The following is a 12317-nucleotide window of genomic DNA, read 5'->3' on the forward strand; positions in this document are numbered from 1 at the left end:
TGTCTGTCTCCCTGGTTAAAGTTCAAACAAGTGTTCTCCATTGCTTTTGCCCTCACTGGATTTGCAGAGGGTGGAACAGTGCCACGCTGTAGACATGTGTGCAGTACCGTGTTTTTGTGAAATAAACAGATTACAGATTATGATGCTGTATGCAAATACCTAAAGTCAACAAGTTGGAGAGGTGCTCTTTGTACTGCTTTGTGGGTCTCCAGGAGGACCAAGATCACACACACATCCTGTAAGAAACAATATCTGGCTTTGTTACTCCCAGCTGAATCTACAAAGGCTTGTATAAATTTTAAAAGTGGTCACTGCATGAACAAGAACAAAAAAAGAATATAAAAATAGGCTTAATGTCACATACAATGCTGAGGACTTCCTAGTCACAAAATGAATGCCTCTTGCAGAGGACCCAGGATTAGTTCCAAGAACCCACATGGGGTCTCACAGCTTTGGTGCTCCCTTCTCCCTGGAGTTGTTGGCCCGAAAGGGACATTCTGGGATCAGTATCGGGAAGACAGACCAGTTTTATTTGGGGTGCATCAAGTGTTATATTGCTGGGGGAAGTGGGCAGGAATACCCAGGGTGGGCAGAGGTCATTGGCTGGAGGCTAAGGTACTGAGATGCCTCGTTAGCACACTGTCTTAGGGTTTCACTGCTGTGAACAGACACCATGACCAAGGCAAGTCTTATAAAATACATTTACTTGGGGCTGGCTTACAGATTCAGAGGTTCAGTCCATTATCATCAAGGTGGGAGCATGGCAGGATCCAGGCAGAGCTGAGAGTTCTACATCTTCATCCAGAGGCTACTAGTGGAAGACTGACTTCCAGGCAACTAGGGTGAGGATCTTATGCCCACACCTACTCCAACCAGGCCACACCTATTCCAACAAGGCCATACCTCCAAATGGTGCCACTCCCTGGTCCAAGAATATACAAACCATCACACACACACACACACACACACACACACACACACACACGGAGGCACTCCATCGTCCAGCAGTCTCCGGTGCTACTCCAACGGGTTCGTATAGGTAGAAAAGAAGTCAGACCTGAAATCTAACCAAGGCCATGTGATATTCCACAGGTAGATGGTGTGTGATCCGGGATCCCTCAAGTAAAGAAGAGGAAACCTTGCTGACAAAAGGAATCCACCATTTTGCACCGACCTCAGTCTAGGCTTTCTGGTAATGTCAAAAGCTGACCTTATGGGCAGGGTTTCCCAGCACAACCATCTGTAACTCCAATCCCAGGGCATCTGACACCCTCCAATTCCAAGCAATCTGACACACTCCACAGACATCCACTGGCACAGGGTAGGTAAGAATTCCATATGCATACATGCAGGTTAAAAAAAAAATTCATTCAAGGTCGGCTCTGGTCTACAAATCACGTTCGAGGACAGCAAGAGCTACATAGAAACCTCGCCTCTAAAAACCAAATATATAAAATAAAATAAAATCAAGAAATCTCAGAAAGAAAAATACACTACAGATTCTTCTTAAGTTGAAATACATGCCTTTGCACTGGGCAATGACCGTGAGCCTATAGCACCCACAGATGAAATGCTATCATGTAGGTATAAAATGCCCACCATAGGCTAGTGTTTCTTGGTCCATAGCCTGGCACTGCTTTGGGAAGTTGTAGGACTTTTGCCTGCAAGGCCCAGCTGGAGTATGTAACCCAACAGGGAGAGGTCTTTGAAGGTGCCAATCTGTCACACAGTCTGAACAGTATCACCTCACCACCCCCTCCAGGATGGACTGGATTCCAGAAAACAGTGACCTTAAATAAATTCTTGTGACCTTAAAAAAACAATGTTATCCAAGTGAGGTGGGAAACTGTAGGCTGTGGCATCCCATTGTCACCACCAACAATAAGAACGTGCTCAACAGCAGCTCTGTAAGGTCTTCCGGAGGCTGCGCAGTCTTCCTTGGAGCCATTACAGAGGTTCCCTTCCTACCTCACAGCACAGGGCTCCTTTATAAACTCATTTTGAACAGAGAAGAAATCCAATAGACTGGCTGCTTCTCACTTACACTGTGACTGAAACCACAACCCAGGAATTGACTGCCTTTATTTTATGCTTAAAATACATATATAAGGGGGAGTAAGGGGGGACTAGGTAAAAAGTAGACTATACCAAAACGAATTCTTGAAATTCTAGCCAGCGTTAAGACCAACAGGAAAGGGCCAGCTAATATCTGAAGGAAATAACTACAAGAAGTCTGGTTAAAGTCTAAATGAGCGGAGGCTCATTAGCTTCAAAGTTGCTGTGTAGTCATCTTCAAAACACCTGGCATCCGTTAGTTATCAGGTGTGTTTCCACACATGGCCGGTGAGTCTGAAGACCTGGTCTCCATGCCTGTGATATAGATGCAGCTTCTACTGGAACCGAGTGGAGAACTTAGGAGACACCGGCACAGTCAGAGGCAGCTCGCTAGATTTCACCTCTACTGCTGCGTACTTCCGTATTGGATTTGCCTTGTGCACCTGTAGAATAAGAAAACAGGGTTCCTGAGGTGGACAACACACATCTATGTGCACAGTTGTTCTGTTAGGGGAGAATGGTGGGGACAGGATTTATAGATCCCAATTACAAATTCAGGGGAAGGAGATGAAGCCCAAACAGGTGGCTACTGTTGTTCAGTGCATGAATGTGTATACACACACACACACACACACACACACACACACACACACCTCCCACTGAGAAACTCAAACTTATTCCCAGTGTAACTTACTAGGGAGAAACAGGGTCTTGATAAACTGTAGCAGACAAAAGCTACAAATTAAACATTTGTGATAGTGGTGAGGGGCACTGACTGCTCTTCCAGGAGACCCATGTTCAATTCCCAGCATGCACTTGGCAGTTCATAATCATCTGTAACTCCAGCCCTAAGGCATCTGACACCCTCTTCTGACCTCTCAGGACACACAATAGTGGATATGCATATATGCTAACAAAACACCCATATGTATAAAATAATAACTAAGGGGGCTGGAGAGATGGCTCAGCAGATAAGAGAATTGCCTTCCAGAAGTCTTGAGTTCAAATTCCAAGCACCCACATGGTGGCTCTGTAATGGGATCCAATGTCTTCTTCTGAAGTGTCAGAAGACAGCTACAGTGTATTCATATACATAAAATTAATTAATTAATTAAAAAAAATTGTTAGAGTTGCTGGGCAGCAGTGGTGCACACCTTCACTCTCAGCACTCAGAAGGCGGATCTCTGAGTTTGAGGCCAGCCTGGTCTACCGTCAGTTCCAGAGCAGCCAGAACTACACAGAAAAATCATCTGTCTGGCGGGATGCCAAAATTGCCAGTGAAATTTTACACTTATTTGATTGACTCTTAGTATTCAACAAAATCACAAACCAAAACAAAAGACAGAAGAGAAACAATCAAAAGGGGCAGTGCAGCTGGGGAAGCAGGGTGCCACCCATCCTTTTGAAGAGTAGATCAACCTCAGAGCAAGCCGCCATAATTCATTAATAAGCAGCATTGGTTAACAGGGTGTTGCCTCTGGCCTGCACTGAGAACTGCTTTAAGAAATAAACTTATATTGGGAACAAACTCAACAGGCAGGTATGGCTGTGTATATGTGTGTGTGTGTGCGTGTGTGCGTGTGTGCGTGTGTGTGTGTGTGTGCGTGCGTGACTATGCCGGAGAGACTATACTGTTTGCTGTCAGTGTGGATGCTGACTAGTCTGTCCAAAATCCATCAGAGAGCAGAACAGCGACAAGCCAGGCTTCTGAGTGCCTCTGGCGCCCAATAGATTACCAGTTCTTTCCGGAGCCTGGCTAACTCCTCCTTCTGCTGCTCCTCTTCCTGCTGCCTGACTTCCTCCAGCTGCTGCAGTTTCCAGGCCTCTACTTCAGCCATTTTCTTCTCCAGCTCCTGCCGCTCTTTGGCTCTCTTCTCGGTGGCCAGCTGAAAAGGTTCCTGAACTAGAGAACCAGAAGGGTTCTCTGAGTACAGAAACAAAGACAACACTGATTGATGCACATGCAGCACTCAGGGCTGAAGCCACACCCCATGACCTAGAACGCTGAGGAGTCATCAGTGAGACAAGAGAGGTGAGGTGGCTTACTCAGCCCTGCATGCTGCTCTCCCACACAGCTACTGTAAGTAAAAGAATCCTAACTTCCCACCAGCCATGTTGTCCAAGGCCTAAGAAACCAAGCCTTGTGTATAGAAAGAAATCCCCACACCCTTCCTTCATCTGCTTGCTCCCTTCTTGGGTGTGGACAGCCTGTGACTGTCACTGAAAGGCCAGCTGTGTCTGCCAAAACTCCTGTTTTGGCATATGTATGCCCCAACATACTTGATAATGTTCAAGGGGAGCCACTGGCTCCAGCACAAGCAAAAGGCTGGCTCTAAGGGAGTAAAGCTACCGTCCCTTCAGACAGAGCCGTTCTTGTTGACACAGCATTAGTCTGCTACAATATTCTGAGTCCTAGCACCCCACTGCGAAGTGTGACATTTTGCCCCAACCCCCAAAAGAGTACATAAAAAATAAACTCTACCAGCCAGTGATTTTTTCTCCTTCTTGGGAACGAAGGGCTCTTGGAAGATGACGGTGTTTGGACGAGCCTTGAAGCAAGCGGCGTCCTTCTGCTGCTTCTGCTCTTCCTCCAGCTGCGGGAAGGAAGCCGTCAGACAGTGGCGTACAGTGTTTGCTGGCTACAGCAGCAGGAACACACGACTAAAAAGATAGAGCTTTCTATCCCTTTATTTCTTTTAAATGAGCAATTAGACCCAGAGGCTCCATTAAACCCTTGTTAGTGTTTGTTTTGAGGTGAGACAGAGAACAGGAATAGCGACAAAATGATAAGACAATTCTATCACTCTCTAACCAATCATTTGTCTTTATCACCTGTTATGATAAATAAAAAGCAATTATATCATATACCATGTTGAAAAAAATAGCCTATCTTATTAAGAACCAATTCTCCCAACCTATTTCTTTTTTTTTTGTTTTTTGTTTTTTGGTTTTTCGAGACAGGGTTTCTCTGTGCAGCCCTGGCTGTCCTGGAACTCACTCTGTAGACCAGGTGGCCTCGAACTCAGAAATCCGCCTGCCTCTGCCTCCCGAGTGCTGGGATTAAAGGCGTGCGCCACCACGCCCGGCTCCAACCTATTTCTTACCAAAAGCACCCACTTAAGGAAATAGATGAGATCTTACAGAAACTCCCAACTGAGGAGTCTCACATTCCCCAGGAGACTACTAAAGGAGAGATGAGCACAGTTCAGCCTGCTAGTCAAATGCAACTTGAACTAAGAATGGTCTTTACATGTTTCAAGGATCAAATATACATACAGGGGCGAGGGAAGGCAGGGAGAAAATACCTGACATAAGTCATATGTAACCTATAAAACCTAAAGTAAATGTTGCCTGGCCTTGTAGGGAAAACTTGATGTGACTCCTGGTTTACATAGAATATATTAAAATAGTCAAATCTGACATCCCAGATGATTTCAGTACAGATAGTGAATCTACAGGCCCAATCTATAGGCCTGCAACCTATAGGCTTGTCCACCCACTACTCACCCATCAACCAATCAGCATCCAACATTTCAATGGCTCCTCATTCTTACCTGGTGCTTCCACATCTCAGCCTTGTAGGCGCCTCTCTTGTCTGTCTCCAGGGAGAAAGGCTCAGCTTGAGTCACGTTCTTTACCTTTTTCTCTGGCAGGTTAATGGTGTCAAAATGGGGCACAGGAAGTGCCTTGAACTTGGGCACCTTATGGTAGAGAAGAGAACAGAAGAGCAACATAAGGAGCTCTCCTCAGTGGGGGTCAGGAAACACTGTCCTGCAGAGGACCTCAGATCCCACTGATGACTTCAGTGCCCCCTCACCTTCGTGTCTCTGAATAAAATAGGCTGATCACAAAAAAATTGTAAAGAATGCTTGCCAGAGTTGGTGATGCACACCTATAATTCCAGATTTCTAAGGATCAGGAGCTCAACACACCTGCCTAGACTACATGCTGAGACAATGTCCCCAAAGCCAAACAAAACCAAAAAAGGCCTGTTAGCAAGTATGATGGTGAGCATTTTATCAACTTGATATAAGCCAGAGTTATCTGGGGAGAAACAACTGAGAAAACATGGCCAAACAAGCCCTTTCTTCCCAAACTGCTTTTGATTTTATCACAGCAACGGAAAGCAAATTGAGACAGAGATAAAACAATATTTACTCCTAAATATGTGTATGAACCTGAAAGACAAACAGAGGAATTCAATTTTTAAAGCGGGATGGTCTAGCCGAAAAGCCATGGACCGTTTTAGACCCAAAGAAAACCTAGATTTTTTTTCCTACTACTTCAAAGCGCAATAAACATTTCATAGCGGGTCATGTAGGCATCAGTGGAAAACAATGATTCAATAGTAATTTTATAAAGATTTTATATACTTTTTTGCTTCAAAGTATGTTTTTATATATTTCTATATAGTAATTTTATATAAACCATTCTCTGAGTGAAATGTATTATACATGCTTGTAATCCCAGGATGTGGAAGGCAGAGACAGGGAAACAACCACAGATCCAAAGCCAATCTGGTCTACACAGCAAAACACTGCTCAAAACAAACAAACAAACGGGGAAAGGTTCCTTTTGAGGGATCAAAGAACAGTATTCTGCAAATTACAGATATGAAACACCTACCTCCCCTTTCTGCATCTCTTTTATTTTTTTCTCCTTCTGCAACTGGCGCTCTTTGTCCCGGGTATCAAAGGAGAAAGGGCACACCTCCACATTTCTTGCCTCTGCGATGTGGGGCTTATAGGGCACCCCATAATGTGGCACAGGTTGAGCTTTTATCACTACTGGTTTCTCCTCTTCCTAAGAGAGAAACTACAGCTGAGAACCAAGACTCCTCGTCTTTGCCCTGCTCACCGAGCTCAGAGTGAGGTCTCGGAAAGCACATATGGGATAAGCTACTGATGATGCAAGTCACTTAGCACCAAATGACTTTTCTTTCAAAGACAGACAATGCCCACTCATCATGGGTCAAAGCAATCTGTAAGAGCACTGGGTGAATGACTGACACAGTAACTCTTTAAGAATCTCAAGTTCCTCTCAGGAATGTTGGAATAACTAGATGACACCAGACAGGTAAAATCAAGACTTGAAGAAAGGTTCTGAGTAAGCACACTTACACCTTATATTCTGACTCGGACTCCACTAAAACATGTGACAGAAATTAATGGTTGCCAAACCCAGAATAGGACCAAGTAAGTTGTTTGGGTTCAAGCTAGTAACATAAGATTACCAAGCTAGTAACATAAGATTACCAAGTATTTGAGTTTCAACTGATCCTATAAAAAGGTTTATGCTGATATCTGCTATAAAATTACCCCAAGGCTGGATATTTATAAATAAAATAGGAGATGTAATAAGATGCTATCAATGGCAATTCACTTCTTACAGACCCATAACTCATCACCCTCAGTCACCTCTGTGACCCTTAGGTATCAAGGACAATACGATGTAATTGCTCAAGTGAATTTTCAAGGTCCCTGAGCAGTGACAATAGCTCAGGAAACACTTGACCATGTTACAAAGGCTGCATGATCCCAATGCTACAGGATGCAGAGGTTTAATGGCAGACTCGAACCCACTATCACTGAAAGTTGAGTCACAGCACAGCCAGCTTCAGTGTTCTCAGAGGAACAAAACGCATGCTCAAGCATTCACATCATTCCTACAGTCAACTCCAGACAAGAGCTGATTGCCTTTTAGCCCCATTAAATATAAAGAATGATTAAGGCCGGGCGTGGTGGCGTACGCCTTTAATCCCAGCACTCGGGAGGCAGAGGCAGGCGGATTTCTGAGTTCGAGGCCAGCCTGGTCTACAGAGTGAGTTCCAGGACAGCCAAGGCTATGCAGAGAAACCCTGCCTCGAAAAACCAAAAAAAAAAAAAAAAAAAAGAAAAAAAAAAAAAAGAATGATTAAGACTCAGACTGGTCATGAAAAAGAAAAGAAGACTCCCTCTTCCCAGGGAATCACCTCATCTTTGATGGGCACTCGGATCCTGTTCTTCAATGCAAAAACTGGTGACTTCGGGACAGTAGCTGGAATTACCTTCTTTTCAGGAACACCCTGGAAGAAGGGTTTAACTCAATTAGACATCAAAGAGCAATGCTACATAAAATACTAAAAACCAGGCCAGGAAGATAGAACCCTGATGAGGGGCCACTTGCTGAACAAGCCTGCCTTGTACTTGATCCCATAACCCATGGCAGAAGGATAGAACTAAATCCCAGAGGTGTCCTCTGATCTCCACGTGATTATGCAAGGACTAACATAACACCCTCATATAAACATCTCTCTCTGTCTCTGTCTCCCTCTCTCTCACATACACACACAAAATTAAAAGATCACATGCCAAGAGAACAGAAGCCTCTGTGGTTGGCACCCTCAGGCCCCTAGAAGTCCCACTCTAGAAACCCACACTTTAAACACAGTAACTTCTCTTTCCACATCCATGCTCAAGACTTCCATCACACTGGCTTTCTCTGCCTCATGCTCTCGGCTACTCAAGTCCATCTCTCACTGTCTTTACCACCTGTCAATCTCAGTGTAAAACAAAGGAAAGGAAATCCCCTCCTTTAACTTCTTAACAACTTTTCCTTCCACAAATCATGAGGACTGATTCCCACTGCAAACTGTCTGCATGGCTGTTTCTTAGGGGCTTTGATTGCTCCTCTTTGTACCACAGCACCACACCACACCCACTGTATCTCCACACACTGTAAGGGCACCCGAGGCCAGAGCTTTGCCACTAGGGGAGGCCAGTAGAGAGCAGCAGATGACTGCAGCAGGCTCTCAGAGGCAGGCCCTTCAGCTAGGCTTTGAGATTCTAGGGCGGAAAGTTAAGTAACTTCATCTTGGTTCTGCACACAATGTTTAAAATGTTTTTATGGGCAAGCCACACACCCATTTTTATTAGTTTTCTGAAAAGTGAAGATAAGATGAATACAGCTAAGCTAGTATGGCAGAACATGCCTTTAATCGCAGCATGTGGGAGGCAGAGGCAGGTGGATTTCTGTAAATTCTGAGCAGCCTGGTCTATACAAAGGGTTCCAGGACAGCCAAAGCTACACAAAAAAAAAAAAAAAAAAAAAAAAAAAAAAAAAAAAGGAAGAAAGGAAGGGTGGGAGGGAGGAGAGAAGAAAGGAAAAAGAAAAAGAATATATCTATTGTCTGTTTTATTCATTCCTTCTCTAGAAACTAAAAATGAATTAAATTAGTGAAACTGATGAAAGTTACAGATAGCTCTGTCATGACAGTGACCTCAGACATCAACATGACTTACGGGAACAATGAGATGTGGGGTGGAACCATGCAGTGTTTAAAGAGGTGACAGACTCATAGCCCAGTTCCTTTTATTAGATACCCTGGTGGTAGAGTCCTTTGTTTTTAAAACAGAAATTAAGAACAGAGTCTTTTACAGTTGTTATGAGAAATAAAATAATCTATGTAAAACTCAGGACAAGGCAGGCATGGCTGTGCACGCCTTTAATCCCAGCCAACCAGGGCTACATAGGGAGAGCCTGTCTCAAAACAAAGCCCCAAACACCCTAGTACAACACACACACTCGAAGGTATATAGAAAGTATTTCTATCATCACTGCTTACTGCGTCAGGGACCCTAAGCTCTTCACCAGAGATCTCTCTCTGTCTTCAACTCAACAAACCAAAACGCCAAGACTGGGAATCTATGTAAGAGCCAGAGGATTCTGAAAAGCAGCTGATCAGACAACATGCTCCTTCAGCACCCCACTGTTTCAGTCACACCTTCCCTACAAACACACACACACATACACACCCATACACAGAGAGAGAGAGAGAGAGACAGAGAGAGAGAGAGAGAGAGAGAGACAGACAGAGAGAGACAGACAGACAGAGAGAGAGAGACAAAGATAAAGACAGAGAGACAGAGACAGACAGAGATAGACACGGAGAGAGGTATATGAAAAAGCTTTCAGGGCTGAGGAGATGGCTCAGCAGTTAAGCGCACTGACTGCTCTTCCGAGGGTCCTGAGTTCAAATCCCAGCAACCACATGGTGGCTCACAACCATCTGTAATGAGATCTGATGCCCTCTTATGGAGTATCTGAAGTCAGCTACAGTGTACTTAACAAATAATAAATAGGGGCTGGTGAGATGGCTCAGTGGGTAAGAGCACCCGACTGCTCTTCCAAAGGTCCAGAGTTCAAATCCCAGCAACCACATGGTGGCTCACAACCATCCGCAACGAGATCTGGCGCCCTCTCCTGGAATGTCTGAAGACAGCTACAGTGTACTTACATATAATAAATAAATAAATCTTTAAAAAAAAAAAAAAAGAAATAATAAATAAATCTTAAAAAGAAAAGAAAAAGCTTTCAGTTAAGTAAGAAATGATTATTTCTAGGTACAATCACAATTGTATATATGTAATAAAATTTTATTATATATATAATAAAATAAAAAGTTTAGAAAGCATACCATGAGGTTGCTTTTGGTTTAATGTGAGGAGATGGAATAAACGAACTAGTGACCAGGGGTAATATATTACAGCTTCACTCATAGATGACTCTGAAACAGCAAAGGAAAAGATGGCAAGCCGTACCACAAGCCAGGCACAGTGGCATGAACCTGCAGTCCCAACTACTAGGCTAATGTAAGGACAGCTCTGGAGTCTTGCTTGACAAGCCTGAGAGACAAAGCAAGACCCCATCTCAAAGGAAAACTTAACTATTTAAATAGCGTATGGTGTGCTAGTTTATATTTTATGAGACTTGAACATTATGCAAGGTTCTGAAACCAATCTTGCAGAAACTGAGGGATGAATCCATATGAAAGAGGGACAAGTGTCAGCCATCACAGCAACACAATGACAGCACAAGGATGTCAACTCTACTGCATGTCATCAAAGCCTGCCTCCTCTTCCAGGTGCTCAAAGCTTCCCTCTTCTGCAGCCCTTTAAGCTCCATGTTCCTATCAGTCTATTATTTAACCTCATGTTGCCTTTCACTAGACTTGAAGTTCTAAGACCAAAATCCAATTCCGCTGCATCTCTTTGTCACCTCCTGTGATATGCTGGTGGGATCACAGGGCGAACATTTCTGGGTGGATATTCAGTCACCGGCTGGTCAGCTCTGCCAGCACCCAACCCCTCAAATATTCTTACCACAACATCTTCCAAGATCTTAGTAGGACAAGGTCTAGAATGAAATTCAAATTGTTCATCTTCTGATTTTTTCTTTGACTCTCGCTCATGAATTCGTTTCTCAATTTCCAAATCAAAACCAACAGGCTGAGTAGGAGGCTTAACAGGCGCTCTCTTGGGCAAGATGGGGCCACTTTCAAAAATTCTAGGATCAAGTTCCCGTGCTTTGAATTTGTATCTGTAACAAACACAAAAAGTAATAAACATAAAAGGCTTTTAAAATTAAATAAAAACTACACAAAGTAGAACAAAACCTATGAAGAAGTGGTAAGATGATCCACCATGGACAGCATGATCTCTCCTCTCCATAGCCATCTTCACCTCCTGAGAAAAGGGTGAACGGCATGGCCTGAGCTCCCGCCGGGGCTCCGGGCTCTATGAGTGCATGCTCCTATAATCCTCGCACTTGTACAGGCAGAGACAGAGGACCAGAAATTCAAGTTCCCAAACTTTGGGGGGCTGGAAAGATGGCTCAGGGGTTTATAAAGCACTGGCTGCTACTCCCCAAAAATCCCCAGCACACCCACATGATAACTAAAAACCATTTATCTGTAACTCCAGTTCTAGAGGCTCCAAAGTCCTCTTCTGGCTTCCATGGGCACAGGCATGCCAGTGGTACATGCAAGCAAAACTTCTACAAATAAAATTTAAAAACAAGCAAACAAAAAAACCAAAGCAAAGTCATCTTTTCAGATGACTTCTCAGATTCTGCTCCAGGGCACCTACATAGTCCCATTTTCAGTCACAGAGACAGTAGCACAGTCTATGGAGCCACTAAATGGCTTGCATTTTCATGAACGGGAAAACAGTTACCACCGTCCAACAGGACTGAAAGCAGGCAGGCAGGAGTGGCCAGCCTTTCTCAGACACTGCAGGGGACCTACTGTTGCAGTTTCTCAAGCTCCTCGGCCTCCTGCTCGGCGGTACTTTTGCAAGTCACAGCCCTTGTACGATATTTGGTCTGCAGTATGGGGGTCTGGGGGTCTCGTGCAATCTTGTTCACAGGTTTGGAGGGTAACAAGTCTGTAAAACAAAACCACAAACGTCTGCTTAGTTCCCCACCATCCAGGTCACCCTTAAGTG

At 44.1% G+C, this 12317-nt stretch overlaps 1 protein-coding gene across 3 annotated transcripts in view; it reads right to left on the reverse strand.

The window, feature by feature from the left end:
* Positions 1–1869: 1869 nt before the first annotated feature.
* The window catches only part of Tpx2 (TPX2 microtubule nucleation factor), a 45563-nt gene continuing 35115 nt past the window's right edge, over positions 1870–12317 (reverse strand). For all 3 annotated transcript variants that reach the window (XM_021152745.3, XM_021152746.3, XM_029469161.2), the window contains 8 exons: positions 12119–12257; positions 11196–11412; positions 8027–8119; positions 6682–6858; positions 5610–5756; positions 4538–4649; positions 3792–3979; positions 1870–2498 (listed from right to left, as the gene is read on the reverse strand). In XM_021152745.3, coding sequence (XP_021008404.1) covers positions 2391–2498; positions 3792–3979; positions 4538–4649; positions 5610–5756; positions 6682–6858; positions 8027–8119; positions 11196–11412; positions 12119–12257 — 1181 coding nt within the window. In that variant the 3' untranslated portion in view covers positions 1870–2390. The remainder of the gene's footprint in view (positions 2499–3791; positions 3980–4537; positions 4650–5609; positions 5757–6681; positions 6859–8026; positions 8120–11195; positions 11413–12118; positions 12258–12317) is intronic.

Source organism: Mus caroli, unplaced genomic scaffold (assembly GCF_978045245.1).
Source record: "Mus caroli unplaced genomic scaffold, Mus_caroli_1 scaffold_2, whole genome shotgun sequence".
NCBI lineage: Eukaryota > Metazoa > Chordata > Mammalia > Rodentia > Muridae > Mus > Mus caroli.